The sequence below is a fragment of the Sus scrofa genome, chromosome 7 (genome assembly GCF_000003025.6).
Source record: "Sus scrofa isolate TJ Tabasco breed Duroc chromosome 7, Sscrofa11.1, whole genome shotgun sequence".
NCBI lineage: Eukaryota > Metazoa > Chordata > Mammalia > Artiodactyla > Suidae > Sus > Sus scrofa.
The window spans coordinates 34,934,698-34,960,567 of NC_010449.5; the positions used below are offsets into that span (position 1 = coordinate 34,934,698).

Sequence of the window (25,870 nt, forward strand, 5' to 3'; positions counted from 1 at the left end):
ATCTTTCATTAAATCCTTTACAGGCCTGGTATTTATTACCCATTTCGCACATGATCATTGACTTGTCTTTATCTTTATGTATTTTTTCCAAAGCAGATGTCACACGTATCCTTACATGGTTCTTTCTGGCCAGGCACCCTGCTATCTGCTTCCGCTTCTGCTGCTTTGACAGCTTCTGGCACAGTGCTCTGATGTGCCTAATAATACTCAGGGGCTGATAATTAAGACCTCGGGATAAATCTGGATCTCCAAATTCAGTGGCAGCGAGGCCAAGGAATGAGACAGAAGGAGAAATCTTAACACCTCCTCTCCCAAGCCTCTTGGGATGAACTGAGACAAACTGTTCTCTCTGAACTCTCTAAAGCCCACAGATCTGTAAGTGGATGAGATAAATTAGAAGATGTACCCAAAGGTTAGGTTCCTAAAATCATGCAAAGAGTTAGCTTCCCTCCTTCCCCAAACAAGCAAAACAAAATACTTCTCAGTAACTGCCAAAAACAAAAACAAAAAAACCTCAACTCATCTTGCCAATTTATGAGATTTTAGAATGTTCCCTAACAATTATATCTTTGTGTATTTTTAGTACAACTATTATACAGACATTGAAAGGCTAAATTCAGAAAATAGAAAACGGAAGGTTCTGTTGACATGTCCAGCGTTTGAAAGAAAGAATGGAGAGTTCAAAATAAAACAAGTGGGCAGTACCTGAAAGGAGAATCGAGGTATAAAGATTAAGTACTCATGTTGAACTTCCTTACAGAGAGATGCAGAGAATTCCAACCGGCAGGAACCCTGAGGAACAGAGTGGAAGAGGGAATGGGGGCTTGGGGTTCACACCTTAATATTGCATGGAACATTTCTAGGCCCTTTGCAAAGTCATCTGGGGAAAAAAGGTTCACACCAACATCATTCAAGCAAAAAGTATCCGCCTGGTTCTTGTGGTGTGTTTCTCATGTGCTCAGATCTGGGCATTAGATATATATGTGCTACTTTCCTGTCTATGCCTCCCTGTATTTTTCAGAATTTCTGAAAAATTTTAGAAATTACTCTCATATAGCAGATGAGTGCCTGAGACAGGTAGGGATGACGTATTTCTTATACACGTACACATATTTTATCAGGGAAACACCCATATACATATTTACAAAGATTTTGTTTAAATTTATCTTTTAATTTTAAATACAAATGTAAACATTATGCATTGGCTCTGATTATGATTCGGGCTGCTACTTTAAATTTCTGGGTATCTTACAGGTCTCAGCACATTCTTCTCACTTGGGGAGTATGTGAAGTTCTGCTATGGTTAAGGAAGGGGACAGTAAGATGACAAGCAAACAATTCCAATTTGGAAGCATTTTATGAACATTCCATTCTGGCAATTTATAGTTTCTGTTTTATTTAGCCATTTAGAGATACAGTCTTGTATCAACTGTATTAGAAAGGCACCACTCTGAAGTGACTGGTTAATAATACGCAGTATTATAACCCAAATATACAAAAAAATGAAAACCCATACTATAAAATAAAGTTAGAATTCCAGAAGCAGATGTAATTTAGATCTCAGAAACAACTCTGTGTGTTGTGCAATAATTTGCTCTATGCCAAGAGAAAACATTTGTTTTTAATTCCGCTGTGAAATTTAGTGTAAAAGTAGAGTTAAAAAAGAAGGGCATTTTTTTCCTGCTGCTCATTAATTAAGTGAAAACAATTTTATTTTGCCACTTGGAGGTGTAAAATCAGTACGTGACATGAGTTCTTTTTAAAAATAACCTCTAATTTTCTGTAGAAATTTCAGGAAATAGAGCCAGGTAAAAAGAACAAAAACAAAAACAAAAACAAAACAAAACAAAACAAAAAAACCCCACTAGTAATTCTAAAAACATTTTCATGGTTTTTCCTTCCAGCAATACTTCTCTCTTTGTGGATGTGTGAGCATATGTATAGTCTAGAGAGAGACATTAAAACATGGTTGGCTCCTTTGTTTCTAGTAGAGAAGCCTGACAAAACATCCAACGGAAGTGAATAGACGCCTCTGCAGCAATAATAGTTGTATCAGGACACACAGGGAAATAACCATATTATTAATAATAGTCATAATAATTGTGTTTAGTGCATAGCATGGATTGTTTCATCATTCCTCATAACAGTCCTGTGAGTGGGTACCATCATTACTCTCATATAGCAGATGAATAACTGAGACAGGTAGGGGTGACGTAATTTGCCTGAGGTCGTAGAGCTAAGATGAGAAGACTGAGGTTGAGGGACCCTTTAAGATAATGAATCTCCTTAGATTAGAAAGAGTAAAGACTAGAATTCAAGTCTCTTGACTCCCAGTCTGTTCAAATAAATTTTATCTGCCTTATCTTGGTACCTCTGGACAAAGTTCGGAAAGTAGTTGTGGGTGAAGTTCTTAATATTTCAGATAATTCCTCTGTCATTCACCCCAATAAGATGAAACTATAAGGCCAAGCACAAAGGATACCAAACCAGTGTGTGCGGACTCGGAATGTGAGAAAGTGCTTTCTGTCCAGGGAGACTGGCCTGAGGACCCCCGTTCATACCAAACACCCAGGCAGCTGTGAGAAGAAGTCCTGGAGATGGAGAATGAATGGCTCATAAAGAAGCCAGAGAGGGAGCCGTGGCCCAGACAGGGTTCACCCATTCATCCAACAAATATTTAGGGAGGGTCTACCATGAGCCAGGAACGTAATGGAAAAAAACACTACAGATAAAGTCCCAGTTGTCATGAAGCTCCCTCATGAAGCAGGGAGAGAGAAAGACAACGGGCAATGAAACATTAAATAGGATACTGCTGCTATGAAGAAAAATAACAGCACAAAGGGGATAAAGAGTGACAGGGGAAGGTGTATTTTTGATAACATCCTGGCCTGGGAGGGTCTTTCTGATGATGTGACATTGGAGTAATGAAATGAGGGAGAGGTGTTGCAGGGGAGGGATGGTGAGGAGGGGAAGCTTGGGAGGGAATGAGGCTGCGGAGGCTGCCAGGGGGTCACTGGATCCTGGAAAGAGGTTCTAGATAGTCAGAGGCAGTCAATAGCACAGTCATTGGGACAATTTAATCGATAATGACAAAAAGTTAGGCACAAAATTCCTTAAGATTTTTCATTTTTAAATGCTCAGTCTGGTGTAGGATAGTGGTTAGTCATATCTCAAACAATTTTCAAGAGATTGTTCAGACGCTGGTATAAGTCTCTCTCTCTGTCTCCAACCTCTAACCTATGTCAACCTCTACCCTATCACTACCGCTACCCCATCTCCATCTCATCTCTCTCTCTTATCCTTAGGAACAGGGTTTCCTGAAATCCACCCCTGCCTGTCTCCTGCATGGGAGATACTTTCAGAGGACAATCAGGAGAGCTCATCATGTCATAGAACTTGTATAGCACAAGCCACGATTCTGAAACATATCTTTAATAGTGGTTTGACAAATAAGACCACTTGGATGTCAAACTATACTGCAGAGTTATAGTAGTCAAATCAGTATAGCATTAGCACAAAAACAGACACAGATCAATAGAAGGGAAGTGAAAGTCATGCATATATGAACAATTAATTTATGATAAAGGAGCAAAGAACATACAGTGGAGAAAGTCTTGTTTTTATAAATGATGTTGGGAAAATTGGACAGCCACATGCAAGAAAATGAAACTAGATCACTGTCTCATACCATACACAAAAACTAACTCAAAATGGATTAAAGACTTGAATGTAAGACCTGAAACCATAAAATTCCTATAAGAAAACACAAGCAGTAACCTTATTGATATCTTAGCCATGTGTGGATCTGACTCCAAAGGGAAGGGAAACAAAAGCAAAAATAAACAAATGGGACTACATCAAACTGCACAATGAAGGAAGCCATAATCAAAATGAAAAGACAACCACGATATTTGTAAATCATACATCCAGTAAGAGGTTAATATCCAAAATATATAAAGAACTTACAAAACTCAACAATAACAACAACAAAACAATCTGATTAAAAAATGAGCAGAGTTCCCATTATGGAGCAGCAGAAACAAATCCCACTGGTATCCATGAGGATGCTGGTTTGATCCGTGGCCTCTCAGTGGGTTATGGATTTGGCATTGCTGTGAGCTGTGGTATAGGTCACAGACGTGGCTTAGATCCTACGTTGCTGTGGCTGTGGTGTAGGCTGGGAGGTGTAGCTCCCATTAGACCCCTAGCCTGGGAACTTCCATATGCCTCGGGTGTGGCCCTAAAAGATGAAAAAAAAAATGAGCAGAAGATCCGAATAGGTATTTTTCCAATGACAACATATAGCTGGTCAACAGGTACATGAAAAGATGTTCAACATCACTAATTATTAGGGAAATACAAATCAAAACCATAATGGCATATCACCTCACACCTATTATTAAAAAGACAAGGAATAACAAATGTTAGAGAGGGAGTGGAGAAAAGGATACATTGTTGGTGCGACTATAAACTGGGACAGCCACTGTGGAAAACAATATGGAGATTTCTTTAAAAAGTGAAGACTAGAATTACCACATGAGCAGCTATTCCACTCCTGGGTATTTATCTGAAGAACATGAAAACACTAGTTGGAAATGATATACACACCTCTTTGTTCATTGCAGCATTATTTACAACAGCCAAGGTATGGAATCAATCTAAGGGTCTATCAATGGATGAATGGATTAAAGAAGAGGTAAAATATTTGCACAATGCAAATACTACTGAGCCATAAAAAGGAATGGAATCTTGACATTTTTGACAACATGAATGGACCTTGAAGGTACTTTTCTAAGTAAAATAAGTCAGAGAAAGAGAAATATCATATGTTCTCACTCATATATGGAATCTTAAAAACAAACAAACAAACAAAATAAAACCAAGGCAACTTCAGAGATCACATTAGTGAGTACCAAGGGAGAAGGATGCTGCAGGGGGTGAAATGGGTGAAGGGGTCGACTGTATGTGGATGGATGGTATCGAGACATGTGGTCGTGATGACTTTGTAGTATATACAGATGTTGAACTACAATGCTGTCCACTGAAACATTTTTTTAAAGAGAAAAACTGATATTCTTAACAGTAGCTTGACAAATAAAATCATTTTGGAGGCCAGTGATGATAAACTGAATATAAAAGCATTATTGATCCAGAGTTAAGTACTGACAAGAGACTCCTCTAGAAGACTAGTTTGGTATCTAATTCTCACTAGGACTATATCAACTCAAATATTGTAGGGTATCATTTATTTTTTTTTGCTTGCTTCTTCCCATTTTGAAAATGGTTGGAGGTCACGGGACAAAATTTATCATCATGGCAGGGTCATATCTCAAATTATATGGCATGGTCTTGATTTTTATTATTCTGACCCATACTTTTGGGAACAAGTTATCAAATTTTAGGTTCAAGAGAGCCACTATACCTGTAGTTGAAATCTGTTTTATGGTTCTAATCTGGTTCAAACATACTGAGAAATTGAACCCCATTAAACTTTTATTAGACTAGTCTAATAAAAAAATGATCGGCAGGTTAAACATGGTAGAAATGACTTCTCCTGAAGTCATCTTTAAATGGTTACTTCGAAAAGATGAAAGTGCTGTTGGGTTTTCTGTATGTCACTCCTCTATAAATCTTTCCTCCCTGTTTCCCTGCTCTTTGCAAAACAATTGCCCTCCCCATCTTGGGATGAGTGCCTATTATAGCATCTCAGCACCATCAATAACACACATGTCTGGTCAGCTGCCGCTCTCTCGCCAATGGCCAGCCTCCTGAGGGACCCTCTGGCTTGTCTCTGAGCTGCCCGGTCCTAACACATGCCTGACATGGTATCAACAATACTCAATCTGTGTTAATTCACTAGAAAGAATGAGTAAAGGGATAAAGTAGCCTTATTTAAAAAATGGGGATTTAAGACTCTTCCTGGAGGTGTATTTATTTGCACTTAAATAGAAATTGGGACGTCAAGGAAGGTTTTATTAATGTAGATATGTCCTTTTGAAACAGATTTTGTGTTTGTGGGTTTGGTAATAACACAATTGTTTGGTTTGAAGCCATATTTAAACTATATTTAGTACTAAATTATTTAATTGCACTAAAAGAAATCCCAAGAGACAACAATTTTCCAAGTATGGAGCAAAGCCTCAAGGGTGAAAAGTGAGGCCTGCCTTCTATTCTGCACATGGTTTAAGGGCCTGAGGGTCAACTCCAGCACAGCCCCCAGCTTTACTGACTCTTTCTACCTGGAAGGAGAGGGTTATTTCCCAATTTAAGCAGTCAGTAGAGCAAAGAGGAATCTGGGGGCCCCTAAAGAGCAGGCGTAGAGGCTGTCCTGGCCCGCACCCTGGGTCATTTTCCACTTGGTAAAATGCACATCAAACAAGGGCATCATTTCCTTAAGGGAACGAACACTTGCCTGCATAGATGAATTTCTGCAGCTCGGTATCTTAAATTGTGAAGTATGTGCTCAGGGGCCAGTCATATATCTCTTCAGTTTTTCCCTTTGTGGATTTAATGTAGCTTATGCCCAATCTTTGTTGTCATAATACTCACCCCGTATTCTTTGATTATGCGCCACAAAATGACACAAAGGAAGGTATTGTGCACCTTCATTTATTTATTTATTTATTTATTTTTGGTCTTTTTTCTATCTCTTTGGGCCGCTCCTGCGGCATATGGAGGTTCCCAGGCTAGGGGTTGAATTGGAGCTGTAGCCACTGGCCTACGCTAGAGCCACAGCAACGCAGGATTCGAGCCGCATCTGCAACCTACACCACAGCTCACGGCAATGCCGGATCCTTAACCCACTGAGCAAGGGCAGGGACCGAACCCGCAACCTCATGGTTCTTAGTCGGATTCGTTAACCACTGCGCCACGACGGGAACTCCATTGTGCACCTTCATTTAAAGCAGACATGGCTCCTGCCCTCGAAGGCCTTGCAGTGTGGTGGGGACACAGACAACAACCAAAAAATACCGAAAGTACATGATCATAAACAGATAACTAAGCTGAAGTACAGAAAATACGAAAATGCGCAGCACGCTCATGATTTAGCTGGGACTGTGGGGTCAGAGAAGATGCCTTTGAGGAAAAACAAACTGAGGTTTGAAGGACGAGTAGAACAAACAAAACAAGATGTGTGTGTGTGTGTGTATGCATGTCCCCATGCACATGTCACCCTAGTCAGAGGTCAGAGGCAATTGCATGTGCAATGGCCCCTGGGTGGAAGACAGGATGAAATGTTTAAGGAGCTGAAAGGTCAGTGTTGTTGAAGGAAAGGGAGCAAAGGGGAGAGGGATGTGAAATGTGACCACACAGAAAAGGGTCAGACCAGGCAGACACACGCAGGATTTTGGTGCTTTCCCAGGAACAACAGGAAGTCGGAAGTCACTGAGGAGTTTTAAGAAGGAGAGTGAAATGTACTTTTAAAGAAGGAACATCCTGCTGCACAGAAAAAGATTTAGAGGGGCGCAAAAACACTTCTTATGATATCATTTTGGAGGTAGACAAAGGTGACAGAGGTTTGGACGAGGATTGCTACAGCAGAGGTGGTGTGAAGGCGAAGGCGTCCAATTCAAGACAGGTTTTGAGGACAGAGTCAACAAGACTTCCAACTGGGGTGGATTTGGGGGATGAAAAAAATGAATAGAATCACAGGTAACTTCTAAGTTTCTGGCCTAGGCAACTTAGGGCTTATAGCAATATTGACTGATGGGGATATGGAGGCAGAAGGCAGGTCTGGAAAAAGGTGGAGAAGAATTCAGTTGAGTTCAGGGCCAGCTGTTAAGGAGGCAAGGTGACCCATGAGTGGGACATTCAGAGAAGAATAAATATGGGCCAGGAAAATAAATTCAAGTCATCAGCATTTGGATGGCAACTAAGGTATGGGTGTTGATGAGACCATCTAGGAAAAAGAATAAAGAAAAGGAGAAGAGGAGGTACTGGGACAATGCCTTGAGGAACGTGGACATGAAAGGAGGATAATCTGGCCCAAGAAGCTAAGGAGCAGTTGGGAGATGGGAAGAAGACAAGAGACGAGAAAGTGGAAGTGAGAGGGTGGTTAATCATGCTGAATGCCACTGAGGTGTCAAGGAAGATGAGGGCTGACATAGCCCATTAGCCTTAAAAAAAAAAAAAAAAAAGCAGAATGATATTCAATTTCATGCTGACTTTTTAAAAGTTTTATTGAAGTATAGTTAATTTACCAGGCTGTGATAATTTCTGCTGTACAAGAAAGTGACCCAGTCATACACATACACATATCCATTCTCTCTCAGATTCTTTTCCCACATAGATGATTATAGACTACTGGGTAGAGTTCCCTGGGCTACACAGCAGGTCCCTATTGGCCAATCATTCCATAGACCTCAGAGTGCATACGCCAATCCCACACGCCCAGTCCCTCCTTCCAACCCTCCAACTGTCCCCTTTGGTAACCATAAGTTTTTCAAAGTCTGTGAGTTTGTTCCTATTATGCAAATAAGTTTATTTGTATCCCCACCCTTTTTTTTTAAGATTCCACATATGGGTGATATCATACGATGATTGTCTTTCACTGTCCAACTAACTTCACTTAGTATGAGAGTTTCTAGGTCCATCCATGCTGCTGCAAATAGCATTATTTCATTCTTTTTATAGCTGAGTAGTATTTCATTGTGTATACGGGCCACGTCGTCTTTATCTATTCCTCTGCTGATGGACATTTAGAATGCTTCCATGTCTTGGCTGTTGTAAATAGTGCTGCAATGAACACTGGGGTGCATGTAACTTTTTGAATCATGGTTTTCTCTGGACAGATGCCCAGGAGTTATTACCTTGATCTACACTGAGGTCCATTAATAGCCAGGGTGATGGGGCAAAAGCCAGACTGGAGTGTGTCGAGGAGTGGGTGGGAGGGAAGGGAATGGAGACCATGAGTGAAGGAACTGAAGGAGCGTCTCTGAGTGGGGGGAGGCTGGGTCAAGGGGGAGCATTTTGGTTTAAATATGGGAAACTTGAGCCAGTTCAAATACTAATAAGAAGAGTCCAGGAAAAAGAGAGAAATTGCAGATAAAGAAAAAAGAGGAGGAGAGCTGAGGCTGCTGAGATGGAACAAGGGACTGGAATTGGAAGCAGAGTTGGTGAGGTCAGCTCTAAGAGGACACCTTCTCCACTGTGACAGGAAGGAAGGAGCTGGTGGGCATAGGGGTAGGTTTGGGGGCGGAGCCTGAAACTGAGGACATTCCCCTCAACTAGCATATGCGTTAATTAATCGTAAAAATAGGTGTTTGTGTGCTCTGAGGGGCTTGTCCTCAAAGATAAAGTCACCATTATTAAACTAACTATAGCAATATTTTACCTGAAGGACAATTCCTCACTGTAGTTTTGTTTCATTTTGCTTTGGTTTGTTTAATGACCGATCTTTTAATTTTTATCATACAGCTTTCTCCAGTTTTTAAAAAGGTTAGCTGAGGTTCATTTCTAGCTATGGAACATTGCAATCAGCCTAAACACCTCCCTCTTGTTCCTTTGCAAGCAGTTTCCTCCCCTACCAGCAGCCTCGGCAGCCACTAACGTGATCACTACTCCTATACTTTCGCCCTTTATAGGATGTCACATGGATGGACTCAGTAGTGAGTACCCTTCTGTACCTGGCTTCTGTTACTTAGCACAATGCCAAGTTGTCGATGCATCAATAGGTCACTCCATTTTTATTGCTGAATAGGATTCGAATGTGTGCCTGCACCACAGTTTGCTGAGCTGCTCGCCGGTTTAGGTTGTTTTCAGCCTGGGAGATGATGAGTAAAGCTGCTGTAAATATTCGTGTGGAAGATTTCATGTGGCATATGTTTTCATTCCTCAGTGGATAAACACCTAGTAATGGGATTGCTGGGTTTACGTTAAGTCCTGTGTTTTACATTATCAGAAACTGCTAAACTGTTTTTCCAAAGTGGGTGCACCATGATCCATCCCGACCAGCAATGTACAAGAGTTTCAGTTCCTCATCCTCACCAGCACTTGTTGCTGTTAGTTCTTAAAATCTATTCTAATAATTGTATAGCATTATCTCACTAAGGTTTTCATTTGACTTCCCTGATGACGAATGATGCTGTGCTCCCATGTCCTTATCTGCCATCTGCATGTCTTCTGACATAATGTCTGTTTAAGTATTCTGTTCATATTTATTGCTTGCTTTCTGATTGAGCTGTGATAATTTTTAAAGTATTCTGGATACAGGCACTTTGTCAGACATGTGTTTTGAAAATGTTTTCTCCCACTCTGAGTTTTTAGAGTTTTCTTAATAGTGTCTTTCAAAGAGTAGATGCTTTAAATTTTGATGTCCAACTTATCATTTTTTCTTTTATGAATTGTGATTTTGATGTCCTATTATATTTCTGCCTAATTCAAGGTCACAGAGGTTTTCTCCTAGCTTTTCTTTTAGAGGTTTCATATTTTAGGTTTTACACTTAGGTCTATGATTCTTTTCAAGTAAGAGTTTGTAATACGGTGTAAGGTATGAGTTACAGTTTTTTTTTTTTTTTTAAGTTGTTTTAACTATTCTAGGTCCTTTGCATTTCTGTGAATTTCAAGAGCAGTTTGTCAGTTTCTACATGCACACAAAAGCCTGCTGGAATTTTGACTGGGATTGCATTTAATCTATAGATCAATTTCTGGAGAACTGGTACTTCAGCATTGAATAGAACAGTTTAAAACCATGGTATAACTTTGTATTTAAGTGTTCTTTGGTATTTCTCTTCAATGTTTCATAGCTTTCAGCAAACAAACCTTGCACATATTTTGTTAGATTTATCCCTAAGTATGTTATGTTTTTAATACTACTATAAATAATGCTGCCTTTTAATTTCAATTTCCAATTATTATAGTTGTTTGTTGTTAACATGTAAGAATGCAGTTGTGTTTGTATATTGACCTCATATCCTAAAACCTTACCAATAATCTCATTTATTAATTTTAGTATCTTTTCTGTTTTGTAGAGTCTTTAGGGTTCTCTGTATAATCATGTTGTCCATGAATTAAGATAGTTTCATTATATCCTTTGGGTTCTTTATATGTATTGTTCATATTTGTTGCCTTTGTTGCACTGACTAGATCCCTTTGTGGGATGTTGAATAGAAGTGGAGAGAAAGGACATTCTCTCCTTGTTTCCAGTTTTGTGGAGAAAGAATTATTTCTTTCACTGTTAATTATTATATTAGCTATATGTCCTTTTATAGATACATTTTATCAGGTTGTGGAATTTCTCTTCTATTTCTTTTGTACTGAGAGTTTTGACCATGAGTGGATGTTGAATTTTGTCAAATGCTTGGTCTGTATCTATTGAGATGATCGAATTTTTTTTTTCTTTCGTTTCTGGACATGGTGAATTACATTGACTGATTTTTTTTGTCAATTAACAACAATTTTTAATTTAAAAGCAAGAACAGCAGTGATTAAAAAGCACAACTAACTCATAATATTGACTAATTTTTTTTAATGTTAAACCTTCCTCACATTGCTGGGATAATCTCCACCTGGTCATGACTTACAATCTAAAAGATGATTTATTATCTTTTAGATATTTGGTTAGAATTGATTTGCAAATATTTTATTAAATATTTTTATTTATATGGGATATTGGTCTTTCATTTTTTCTAATATCTGATTTTGATATTAATTTAATAATCTGATGTTGATATTAGAGGACACTGGCCTTGTAAAATGAGTTAGAAATTGCCCCTTTCTCTTTTTTCTGGGGAAGTTTGTATAGAATTGTTATTATTTATTCCTTAAATGTTTGGCAGGATTTGTAGTGGTGCTATCTGGGCCTGAAGTTTTCTTTGTTGCAAGGTTTTCACAATGCATTCATTTTCTTACCGAGATAAAGGACTATTCAGGTTCTCTATTTCTCTTGAGTGAGCTTTGGTAGTCTGTGCCTTTTAAAATTTGTCAAATTTATCTAAGTTAGCAATCATATTGTCATAAGTACTTCATAATTTTCCTTGTTATCCTTTTAATGTCTCATCTTTCTACACTGTTTACTATTAATACTCTGGGTCATAAAGGAAGGGAGATTTTTCTCCTCATTGGAAAATAGCCAACAGCTGGGATATTTAATGATTATAAATAGACATAAAGGGAGGGGGTGGGGGTGATGTGTCTAAGCACAAAGATAAATCCAGTTGGCCAGCTGCCTATAGTAAGTTTGAATGGAGGGGGATGCGGTCCTGTGGATCACTTCCTGCTTCAAATCAGATCAGAGAATTTTTGAGCTGACTTTTGGTCTTGACTTCAGTATTCTATCAGCTCAATACCAGCCACTCCAAAATGTAAATCTTCAGCCTCAGCCTTCCCTAAAGTTCCCCAATTCCACCTGTACATTGTGTATTCCTTCATCAGGTTAGGAACTGAACATTTCCTGTTCTCAACCAACTTCTCTTCCTGATTTTTCCACCCACTGATAACCTGTTTCGTGTCTCGAGTCTTCACTAACCTCCCCTCCTTATCACTTTTATATCTGTAGCCATCACTTCTATTGCATCTTCCTCAGCAAGACCTCTCACATTTGTCTCTTCCTCTATTTTCACTGTCATTACTTGAGTCTTTTCCATTAATATCACCCCAGACCTGATATAATATCTTCCTGATTTCTCATCTCTGCTAATTCTATTCATTGCTATCAGCAGTTAACCCCATAAAATCCTCCTCATGTAAAGTATTTCATGGTCACCCTATAAAAGTGCACTCCTGTTTTATTGTTCTCTTTGACTTTCTGCTCTCTGAAATGCTCTGTATTTCAGTTATTGAAGCAGTGCATTATCTGTCCCCACTAAAGTGTAAGCTCCATGAGGGCAAGGACTTTGCTTTGTTCGCTCCTGTGTCTCTAGTACCCAGGACAGTATCCAGATCAAAGAAAGAACAAAATGAACATTACCGAATGAATGAACTGCAATACCCTCAAACCCCACTGTTTCCTGGTCACCATTAAATAAAACAGTAGCTCTTCTACATGTAGAATCCATAACCCATCATGAGTGTAATCCTACTCTTCAGTTCTTCCACAAGAATCCCAGATTTCTGCCCCGCCAGTTTCAACCCAGATCCTCACTAGCAAGTGCTTCCAACATGCAAGTCCCCAGATTGGTCTCTTGCTATTTCCCCTCCTCCCTACACTGTGCTTGTTCCTCCCAGGCACCTTTGTTTACGTGGTCTCCTTCATCTCAGGATGCTACTTTCTCCCTCTTGACACCCTTTAAGGCTTAGTTAGCTTGCTCAGTGAGTGATATAAGCAATGACTCCCCCCATTTTTGAATTTCTACATAATGATTTAGCTTTTCATTATCATAGATGATGAGCAAATAATGTATTAAACCATGTGTAATAAACAGATATTAGATTTTTAAAACATGGAGCTGAAAGCACCCATAGATAGCATTTAGTCATAAGATAGCACATAAGAGAGCCTTTAAAAAACTAATACGAGTAAAATTAAAAGTATAATTAAGGTTTTATGATCTCAGTATCCATTTGTTCTTTCCACTAATACATTCTCCTATTTTCTGGCTTCCTTCCTTCCTTCCCTCCTTCCTCCTTCCTTCTCTCTCTTCCTCTTTCTTTCTTTCTCCACTTTCTTTCTCTTCCTTCCTTCCTCTCTTTTTTTTTTTATAGCCCTACCTACAGTATATAGAATTTTCTGGGCCAGAGGTCGAATTGGAGCTGTAGCTGCAGGCCTAGCCACAGCCATCCCAACTCTAGATCTGAGCTGCAGCTTGTGGCAACACCAGATCCTTAACCCACTGAGCAAGGCCAGGGATCACACCCATATCCTCACAGAGACAATGTTGGATCCTTAAGCTGCTGAGCCATGTCAGGAACTCCTACACTCTTATTCTCTGTTTTATATATACATATATGTGGATAAATGTGTGTATGTGTACATATGTATTATTTCCCCAATAAAACTGAAACTCCTTGGAATTATTTTCTGTATCCTATATTCCTGAATCCTCAAAGACACCTATTAAAATGATTAGCATCTAATAGTTATTTAGTAAATTCATGTTGAAGGATTAACTGATTTGTAAAAATTAACCAAAAAGAAGTCAAAGAAAAACAGATACTGAATGAACTCATTTATATGTGCAAAATAAAAAAGTTGAACTCAGAGAGTTAGACTAGTGGTTGCCAGGGGCTGGAGGGTAGGGAAAATCAGGAGATGTTGGGAAAGGGTATAAACTCTCAGTTATAAGACAAATAAATTCTCAGGCCCTAATGTACAGTATAGTGACTCTAGTTTAAAATACTGTATCATATAATGGAAAATTCCTTACAGAGTAGCTCTTAAATGTTCTCACCACACACACAAACAGAAAGCTAACTATGGGAGTTCCCACTGTGATGCAGCAGGTTAAGGACCTGAAATTGTCTCCATGAGGATATGGGTTTGATCCCTGGCCTCTCTCAGTGGGTTAAGGATTGGTGTTGCTGCAAGCTGCGGCATAGGCTGCAGATGCTCAGATCCAGATAGGCTTGGATCCAGTGCTGCTATGGCTATGGTGTAGGCCTGCAGCTGCAGCTCCAATTTAACCCCTAGTCTGGGACCTTCCATATGCCACAGGTGTGCCTGTTAAAAAAGAAACAAAAGTATCTATGTGAGGTGATGGAGGTCTTAACTAGCCTTGTTGTGGTAATCATATCACAATATATATGTATATTAAATCATCACATTTTACTCAAAATTACACAGTTATATGCCAATTATATCTCGATAAAAGTGGGGAAAAAAGAAAAGGCAAAGGATCGAGATGTTTGGAAATTTACTTTGGGCAAACTTGAGCCCATGAGATCCAATTCAGTTCCACCTCAGAAAGAAAATGTTGCTACGCAAAAAAACAGACTATTCATTTAGACTTGGGCCAGGAAATAATGCTTCCATCCCTGCCAGAGGCCTACAAGCTTTTTTTTTTTTCCTTTTTTTTTTTTTTTTTTTTTTTAACCAGAGGAAGAAAGAGGTATGTGTTTAGAGAATCAATCAGAATCCAATCTTCACCCAAGAAGTTCTGTATAAACATTAACTTGGCTAGGCAGCCTTCATCCAGCTGTTTCTTTTCAAACTTACACAGGCAAAAAAAAAAAAAAAAAAAACCCAAAAAACGTAAACTAAAAATATCCCAATAACTGGAGGCTGACATCTGAAATCCTCTTCAGTTGAAGCATCCAAGTCAATGCAACAAATATTTATGTTAAGAACTGAAATTCTGGGAAACAGTTCAAAAAACTTGATAGATCTAGGTATTAACAGACATCTCCAAACTGTCCAATGCATACTACATAGAATATATGACCTCCTGAACATCTGCTTTCTGATGTCCTTCACATCCTTCACAGAGTCCCCGGTAGGGACGCCTCATGCCAGGCCATCAGCATAAGCCCAGGAATCAGCAGGACAGAGATGGAGACGAGGCCAGGATGTTCCCGCCACTCTGTGCTGCCAAGCTGTGGGACTCTTCCTCTCTCCTGCATCACCATCACCTCCCACCCTCGCCTCCCCGTAGTCTGGGCGCAATGGGAGGACCGAAGCTGATTCACGCTCCTGAGTAAACGTCCGGGGGTCCCAGAAGACAAAGAAGCACAAGTGATATTAAAAAGCAGAGCCAAAGGAGGGGCAAATTTTAATTGCTCTCGTGCGCTTTATGATGATAAAGGGCTCTTAAACCAGATGAATTTTAAGTTGCAGCAATATTCATTCAATCTGGCTAACTATGGCAAAACATAGGTGTGGCAACAATGTAACAAAAACAGTAACAAAACCCCTACATTATCTGAATAATCCTCACAGTCACCAGGAACAAGTACCAGAGTTACTGGATTGCTGTGAAACTCTGCTTGGCTTTGGCAGGGTGGATGCAGCTCGCAGCATGTTCTCCCCAGCTGCTGATCAGAAATCATTGATGAGATGCTAGGCTCTACTGTACACTTACCTTGACCGCAGAGAAGCGATTTCACTGTGAATGGTTGATGGTTGCTTATTAGCACAGGAGCTAATATTATGTGATTCCTGAGCTCAAAATTAATCATACTATCTCTGCAGTCTCATGTTTTATTCATATCTGCTCATAATACTTAAATATTGCATCACAATTACTTGCGCCTGTGTCTGTCACTGCCACTAAATTGTGTGCCTGTTGAGAGGTGGATAGAGGTTTTTTTCATCGTTGCGTTCCTTTCAGGGCCTGGGATAGAGCTTTGTGAATATGAGATGACTAATAAATGTTGAATGAGTAAATGAATGAACCAATTGCCCAGAAAAGTTACTGGCACCCCTACATACTGTCTCTGCAGAATCTGTTCTGATTGACATTTGTCTATTTGTGGTCTATGGAGCTGAGGAAACCAAGCCAAGATCTAACGGTCTGTCAGTATTTCAAATCTGCTGTCACAATTTAATTTCTCACCATTCTACCCCAAACTCCCGTGAACGGAAAATTTACTTGTTGTCAGTAACTTTTCAACAGAAACATCTGTTAAAGTGATAATCATCAAGCTAATAAAAGATATAACGTAAATATAATGCAATATTGAATATCATAAAGAAGATATTACAAAACTTGCTTATTATTGTTTCTTACACTTTATAGTATTTTTCTTTTTGTCAAGGTGTAGTCTGTGGTGGTCTTTCTAAGATATGATGCAGGGTGGTAAGTTTTCTGTCTGAAAGTCTGTATGTCTGAAAAATGGCTTTATTTCACCTTCACCTTTGAATATTGGCTAGACATAGGAATCTCCATTCACAGTCCTTTTTTGTTTTGTTTTCTAATGCTTTTTAGCATTAGAAGTTTTTGTTTCCAGAGTTGTTGATGAGAAGTCTTCTCTAAATCAGATTCCGGATTGTTAATAATTTTCTTTCTCTGATAACTTTTGGTATTTTCTGTATTTTGAGGTTCTAAATTTTTTTGACAATATTATTATACGCATACTATGCCTAGCATGGTAACCCTTTCATTCTGAATGAAACGGGTCTTACGTCCTTTTTAAATTTGTTTTTAATTCCAAGAAAAAGGTATTATTTAACTATTGGTCCTCCTGAATTAACTTTATTTCTCCTCCATAAACTCCTCTTTGTTAGATATTGGTACCTCCAGAGCTGTTTTCTACGATTATTTTCATTAACCTTTTGTATCTTTTTACTCTTCTATCTTATGTTCTGGAAGAACTCCTTAACCCCCATCGACCTGGCTCACTAATTTGCCCCTCTGTTTTCATTCTGCTACTGGGCCATCATTAAGTTCTTAACAGCAACAAGGGTATATATTTCATTTTCAAGCTCTCCTCGTGACTCTGTTGTTGCATCCTGGACGGAACAGCACGTGTTACATCGCTCGCTTAGTTCTGAAGCCCTCCAAGCTGTAAATGCTTGTTCTTGTCTTTTTCCACATTGGCTGTCCTCCTATTTCTGGTCATTCCCAACTGTGAGCTCACATTTCCGAGACTCTCAGCTCTCTCTCCGCTTGGGCAGCCAGTCTCAGGTGAGGGACCGGAGCAGCTGGGGAAGCCTTGCTGCTTTCTGTTTTCAGTGAGAACAGGAGATGGCCAGAGCTGGAGACGGCAGCGGTGTCCAGAGCTCATGCAGTCCCTCTCCGTCCTGGGCATTGCCACCTCCCCGGGGCCCTTCCCTATTTCGCCATCCTAAATGCTGACTGAAACACTGGGGGAGGGGGGAGGAGGGAAGAAGGAGTGCACAGGGGTTCACAGCAACAAACTGCTCCCAGCACATGGCTCTGCCACCCCCTCCGTGGCTGTTCCCAGCCCTCTCCTGCTCCAGGGGGCCACCCCGTCTAGACTTGGGGCCTTCATGGTGTGGAGCTGGGACTTGGTCTACCCTTTGCTCTTGCCCATCTCAACCCCACGGTTCAGTCTCCCAGGAATCCCTGGAAGCTTCAAGTCCCTCCCTGGTGGAGTTTGCTTTGAATACTTGGGTGTGGCTAGAGAGTAAGAAACTTCTCTCTGTCAGTTCTATAATCCCCCAGATTTGGAGGGAAACTGCAGCATATGCTTACTCATTATGATACCTTGAACTACCACATTAAGACTCCTACCCTTAAACTGAGCCATATATCTCTGACTACATAAGAATTAGAGAAAACACGGGTACTTATTGGATATGTTGGTCATTCCTCCTGTTTGCTCCTAGATCCAATCTCCACTTTTCCCTTGCGTGACTCTGCATCACAGGAACCTGCACTCCTGCCTCTTTCAACAACTGGCTTCTGGGGAAGTCCAGCCAGTGGGAGGCACTGGCGGAGACTGGAAGCAGAGATGGTGGGAGAGGCCAGGGCTCCCTGCCAAGATGATGCCTCTGCAGCACCCACGGTGCTTTGGAGGTCCCAGCCCCTCCTGGGGCAGCACCTGTCACGGTCCAGCTGGTGCTGCCAGCACCCGTCTTGGGCTTTGGTAACATGACCTCCTCCTGAGGTCCCCCCAGGCCTGGGGGTGGGGGGGCCTCCTGCTGCTCCGTCCCTGGGGTGTGGCAGAACCCTGCATCTCCTGTACAACACACTTCCTAGATGAAATCCCTTTTGTGGAGAGGCCCGGAGTGGTTTTGCTTTCCTGGCTAGACCCTGATTGGAAGATCAGAACTCCGAAGAGACATCTCCAAAACCAATATTGGCTAATTTCTTCAAGGGGAAGGGGGCACCACAGTGAAGGAACTTTAAGCTGAGTTTCTCAGCCTCTACAATAGCCCAAGTTATTTCAAGGAGTGCAAGAAGGTCTTTAAAATGTGAATTTTGGCTGTATATTTCACCTTCACCGTGTATATGCCACAATGGAGTTTTGTCAGGAAAGCCTTTGGGCCTATCAGACTATTAAACACAGGGTTGTAGAATTCGGAAGTGCTGTCTGAGAGGAGGAAGGCTCGGAGTAGAGCAGGAACCTTGCTTCAGGCTTCTCAAGCTTTAGAACTACCTTCAGGGCAGCCGTGAATGAGTTTAAAGAAAATACTTTATCATGTCTATTAGTTATGGTTTGCTCTGTTGAGAGAGGGTTATGGGAAGTGACAGTAAACCTTTAGAAAAATCTTGTATAGTTTTATTTCTTATGCAGAAGTGGAGAACACCACTGCCTTCTAAGCCTAGTCCGTTGCTGTCACCCCAAAAGTGCTTAACAAGCAGCGAGGAAACACGAGTGCCCGGCACGGGGGCTCGTGATCAGAGACGGAATGAGCAAATCTAAAGGGTCTGAAAGATGCCGTGCCTACGCGAAGCCCTGAATACCTGCTTTCATTCCCATTCTGAGTGTATGAACTGTAATATATGGGCCATCCAGTCACCAAAGGAGAGAGCTTACTTTGGCATGGGATAAATTGGTGCTTGCAGCAAGATGCTGTTTGATACAAAGGACGTTTCTTGAATTCCTTTCAGATTTGAGAGCCACAGCTTAAGAGCGTTTGGTGTCTACGTTTTAAAAGCGCGTGACTCTCCTACAATCCCTTTCCTTCAGCTGGCACGAGGAGGAGATTCCCATCCTCTCTATGCCCCGTTCTTTACTTCCTCAGAGCTGAGGCGGCAAAAACACTGCCAGCCTTCTCCAGCTTTTCATGGAAAGCCGCCACTCTTAACTGGCGCCTACAGGCAATCTCAGACTGTCCCGGGAGACCTTCGTGCTTTGAGGTGAATTCATAACGTTAGCGCCAACAAAGAAGTGCACACAAACTCGCACTGTTAAAGGAAAAGAGAAAAAGTCTGCAGGCTTACTGAAGGAGCTCTGCTTCTGTGAGCACCTCTGTCCTCCGCTCGCCAGTGACAATGGCCAGTTCATCCTTCAGTTCCTGGATTTCCTTCTGCAGGCGCATAATCATCTGCAAAGGCCAAGGCGGGAGAGGCAGTATCAACTCCTCATTAACGGGAACTACTCGACAAACACATACGTCTTTTAATGTTTAGGAACAAAATTGTAGAGAATGATATAAAAGGCACTTTTGTACCCACCACCCAGCTTGGCTAAATCTTTACATTTTGTCTAAATCGTTCTAGGATTTTTTTTTTTTTTTTTAACAGATAAAACATTACTGACGTGGGAGTTCCTGTTGTGGCGAAGAGAAACGAATCGACTAGGAATCATGAGGTTGCAGATTTGATCCCTGGCCTTGCTCAGTGGGTTAAGGATCCAGTGTTGCCATGAGCTGTGGTGTAGGTCGCAGATGTGGCTTGGATCCCGAGTTGCTGTGGCTGTGGCATAGGCTGGCAGCTACAGATCTGATTTGACCCCTAGCCTGGGAACCTTCATATGCCACAGATGTGGCCCTAAAAAGCAAAAAAACCCATTACTGATGTAACTGGAGCCCCTCATTCCTATTCCCCTTCTGTTCTTCCTGGGGTGACTGCAGGCATTTCCCTGCATGTTTTTATATGTTTACTCCATATGAACAGATGTGACTCTAAATAATGTATGATGTCATTTCGCATGCCTTAAACTTTACATAAATGTTACCACGCTGTATATCATTGCAATGTGCTTTCCCCCCTCACGTTATGTTTTTTAGAGTATTTTCGTTGCTTCATGTGGCTCTAGTTCATTAATTTTCATGGATGTGTAGTATTTCAGTAAATATATCACAATTTATGCATTTGTCTCCTGGCGATGGACATTTAGGAATTGTACTTTTGCTGTTATAAACAGTGTTGCTGTGAACATTATAAATCTCTGGGCACATATGGGAGTGTTTCCCTATAGTATGCACTTTTTTTTTTGGCTGCACCTGAGGCATGCAGAAGTTCCTGGGCCAGGGATCGAACACGTATCATAGCAGCGACCTGAACCACAGCAGTGACAACATTGGATCCTTAACCACCAGGCCACTGGGGAACTCCTACAGTGTACACTTTAGAATTGTGTGGTTATAGAGTGAGTGCATCTTCTCTTTATTATATACTTACTGCTAAATTGCTTTTCAGAGTAGGTTTATAAATTTACATTCTCATCGGCTACATATATAAGCTCCTGTTCCCCACATTTTTGTTTCTATGTATGTAGTCTTGCCAGACGCTTTAATTTCGCCAATCTGGTAGGAGTAAAACGGTCTCTCACCTAGTTCTAATTTGTATTTTCATGATCATTACTGAGGTTGATCATTTTTGTGTGTGTATACTGGCTGCGTGGGTTTCCACTTCTGTGAATTATTTAGTCACATGCTTGCCTATGTTTCAGTTGAGTTGTTTTTCTTTTCCTTATTGATTTATAGGCTCCTTCACATATTCTGGATGAGAACCCTTTGTTAGTTTTATGCAATGAACATTTTTTTCTCCCAACCTATGTCATGTTTTTCACTTTGTCGTGTTCTTTTCGTTAATGAAAGTTGTGAGGGCCACACCCATGGCATACGGAGGTTCCCAGACTAGGGGCTGAATCGGAGCTGCAGCCACCAGCCTACACCACAGTCACAGCAACACCAGATCTGAGCCTTGTCTGCGACCAACGTCAGAGCTCACAGCAATGCTGGATCCTTAACCCACTGATCAAGGCCAGGGATCCAACCCATGTCCTCATGGATCCTAGCTGGGTTCGTTACCACTGAGCAACAATGGGAATTCCTTCAATATAATTTCATTACCAACTTCTTTTGTTATGAGTTGTATTTTTGTGTTTTCAGTAACGTCTATTTTAGAATTCCCTGGTGGTGCAGTGGATTAAGGATCTGGCATTGTTACTGCTGTGGCTCAAGTTGCTGCTGTGGCATGGGTTCAATCCCTGGCCTTAGAACTTCTGTGTGCCAAAAAAGAAGAAAAAAAAAAAAAAAAACAAGAAAACCTATTTTACCAAAAGCCACAGGAATATTTTCCAATACGTTCTTATAAAAGTTTTAAAGCTTTGCTTTTTACCTTTGGTTGACTTTATTTTTGCAGAAAGTGTGAGAAAAGGATCTAATTTTAATTTTTTATGGCTAACCATGCAAGATTTGATATTATAGTACTGTTATATAATATATTTCCACTTGTAAAATGTGTCTTTTTCTGGGCTATTGGTTAAAAACATTTGTCTACTTGACTATATGTATGGCAATAGCACACTGTTTTAATTCTATGTTTTAAGACATTTTGGCATTTAGATGGAACAAGCTCCTTTCACCTCGTTCTCTTCCAAAATAGACTTGGCTATTCTTGATTATTTGCTTTTTCAAATAACTTTTAGACCCAGCTTATAAAATTCTATGAAAGGTCCTCCTCAAATTTTAACTGGAAAAATTTTGATTAAAAGGTTAATTTGATAGGATATTAATGACATTGAGTCACCACATCCCATTGATTCCTCTCAATACAGATTATTTTTTCCTTTTGTCTCTTCTTTGGCCTCACCTGCAGCATATGGAGGTTCCCAGGCTAGGGGTCGAATTGGAGCTGTAGCCACTGGCCTACACCAGAGCCACAGCAAGTCAGGATCCAAGCCGCATCTGCGACCTACACCACAGCTCATGGCAACACCGGATCCTTAACCTACTGAACGAGGCCAGGGATCAAACCCACAACCTCATGGTTCCTAGTCAGATTCATTAACCACTGAGCCACGACAGGAACTCCTCAAAACAGATTTATAGTTTTCTCTACAAATATCTTACGTCTTTAATTAGAATTCGTTTCAAGAATTTAAAAGTGTTTGTTTCTATTGTAAGTGGAATTTTTGTAAAACTGCATTTTCTAATTATTGTCTTTTGATATATAGGAAGGCAATTAATTTTTATGTGTGGATCACACAGCAAATAATTTTCTGAACATCATTTTGGTTATCTGTTTATATGTTATTAAACACTCTTGGATGTTATATATGAACAATCAAATTGTCCCAAAAAGATGTTTGTCTTTTCAAATCCTCATAAATAAATAAATAAATAATTGTTTCTGACTAGCTAGAACTTCCAAGTACAGTGCTTAAGACATTCTTGTCTTATTCCTTCCGCATTCCACCTTGAAAATGTTTGCTGAGGTTTTTGGCTGATGCCCTTAATCGCTCTAAGGATGTTCCCTTATATTCCAATTTTGATGAGTCTTTTCAAAGTACGGATGAATGTTTAATGTTATCAAATACTTTTCCTTTATCTAGTGATGTGATCACATAATTTTTCCCCTTTAAACTGTGAATGTGATGAATCACCCTAATTCTTGAGATTTTTATTTTTCAGTATGAACTACTTCAGGTATACAAAAAGGTATAAATACCACCTTGTGCCTACTACTTAGCATAAGTGAACACCAATGGACCAACTACTTAGCTTAAGAAATAAGACATTACAGACTCCTGTGAAGCCCTCGCCCCTAAATGAATTCCCCATTACCATGACCCTAAATGTGGTGTTTACTTTCCCCAGGCTTTTTTATTTCTTTTATTAAACATTAGTACATTCTCTAATGATATATTATCCTTAAATTCCTGAAATAAACACAGTAAGTCATGATACCACCTATCATATTAGTGATCATATGGTCATAATGCAAAGTTCCTAAAACAAAAACTAGCAGGCGGAATCCAATTTTTATTCTCCCTTCAATATACGGTAAACTTAAAAACATCAGGTCTGGCCTTCTTTCCTTCCTTCCTTCCTTCCTCTCACGTTTCCTCTCCCCGCCTCCCTCCCTTTTTCTCTTTTCTCTCTCGCCTTTTGGTAGCTTTGTTATTATTGAGTCAATTTATATATTACTTGTAGATCTACTCATGTTTTTCAATTCTTCTTGCATTAGTTTATACTATGTTTTTCTAGGAAATTGTCCATTTTGTTTAAATTTATTGCCAAAGTACTTTGTTGTTATTTTAGGACCTCTATTGTACCTGCAATATTAAGTCCTCCTTTCATTTCAAATATTATAGTATTGATTTGTGCCTTCTTTATTCTTTTCTTCATTAATCCTCCCAGAGATTTTTGTTTTCTTTTTTTCTTTTGTCTTTTGTCTTTTTGTTGTTGTTGTTGTTGCTATTTCTTGGGCCGCTCCCGCGGCATATGGAGGTTCCCAGGCTAGGGGTTGAATCGGAGCTGTAGCCACCGGCCTACGCCAGAGCCACAGCAACGCGGGATCCGAGCCGCGTCTGCGACCTACACCACAGCTCACCCCAACGCCGGATCGTTAACCCACTGAGCAAGAGCAGGGATCGAACCCGCAACCTCATGGTTCCTAGTTGGATTCGTTAACCACTGCGCCACGACGGGAACTCCTCATTTTCTTAATGTAATAAAAATCAACTTCAGATTTTGTTCTCTTCCCTCTGTCTTCTTTCTGTCTTTTGTTTTCAATCATTTTTACACTTTTTAGTTTCTGTCCTTCTGCTTTTTGGATTGACTTTATCATTCATTTTCCAACTTCTTGGCTTGAGGACTACCTGACTAAGGAGGATTGAACTTCAAATCCTTGAGGCAGAACCTTAGAATTTCAGGTTTTCAAAGATACCACATCTTGTCCTACCTCGAGTCCAGGGGAGGCAGACAAGTCTTCCAGCATCTCCCTGTGCCAGCGCACATCTCTGGCTCACCCCTCCTCGGGTTTTATGATGGGGTGGGGCAGGATGTCTTAGGTTTGTCGTCTGCCTTCCAAGGTCCAGAGGGCCTTGACTTCTATACCTTCACCCTCTACTCCAGGACAACAGCAGCCTCAGCTTTGTTTCCAGGACCCGGAGAATTCCCTTACTTCCTTAAACCTCAGATATGTGTTTCCAAAGATGCCTGTTAAATTTTATAGATGTGAGTTATAGGTTGACTGTGCCACATCAACAGGACCAGGAGTCCAAAGAACACGATGCTGAGGATGTCAAACGTGTCAGTGCTCCTAGAATTGCACTTAAATGCAGGGATTGAGTGGGTCTCAGCTGTTTGCTTCTTTTCAAAAACATTCATTTTTTTTTTTTCTTTTCCTTTTCGCCTTATAGGGCCTCATGGAAGTTCCCCGGCTAGGGGTCAAATAGGGGCTGTAGGTGCCGGCCTACCCCACAGCCACAGCAATGTGGGACCCAAGCCGCATCTGTGACCTACACCACAGCTCACGACAAGGCTGGATCCCTAATACACTGAGCGAGGCCAGGGATTAGACCAGCATCCTCATGGACACTAGTCAGATTTGTTGCCGCTGAGCCACGATGGGAACTCCCTCAAAAACATTCTTGGAATCACCAAGCTATGCAGAATGAGGATCCTGAGGTACTGTCTCTCCACTAAATTTATGCTGATGCCATATTTTCCACTTCTACGAGGGCCTCCGAAGTCAAATCTAACAATCAGATTATCTTCTGTCTTACTGAACAGAAATCCAGAAACTAGGCCAACTTTTCACGATTTTGAGATTATTAAAGTCATGCCTCCCATCAAATCACTGCAGGAACTTTGGAATGAGAGCCATCCTTGGAAGACTTGGGCCCATGCCCCATCATCACAGACTGGCCTGTTCACAGCTCTTTTATCACCTTGTCTCTCTGAGGTACCAATCTTTGGAAAGAAAGCAAGTCAAATCCTTGGTGACCCTGATGTTACAGGGCTGGCCCCACATGTGCCATTAAATTTTGAGAGTATGGTACAGGCTATCCCATCCAGTTGTGTTCTGGATGGTTTTGAGGACAACTTTTCAATTGTCACGTGTGCTTCAGAAAAGCTCTGTACAAAATAATGAAAAAGAATGTCAGTTTTTAGAAGCAATTATAAAGGAGATCAGGAAATAATACTTCTCAATTACCAGATTATTCTGCACCAGGAAGACCTCAACATTTGTTCAATTATCAGCTATTAGCTTTTGACTCCTGGTTTCTCGACTCTAAATCTCTCACGGACTGACATCAAACACACAATGATGTTCGTCCTTCTTCAAATTTCTCAAGTTTCTTCAAAGAAAAGTCTCTTTAGCTTAATTCGAAGGAGAAAATAACCCCTAAT

General features: G+C 40.5%; 1 protein-coding gene across 1 annotated transcript in view; it reads right to left on the bottom strand.

Moving 5' to 3' along the window:
• Window positions 1-25,870, bottom strand: part of KIF6 (kinesin family member 6) — a 355,709-nt gene that overhangs the window by 194,362 nt on the left and 135,477 nt on the right. Inside the window, 1 exon segment of the mRNA XM_003128378.6 lies at window positions 19,725-19,828. Coding sequence (XP_003128426.4) covers window positions 19,725-19,828 — 104 coding nt within the window.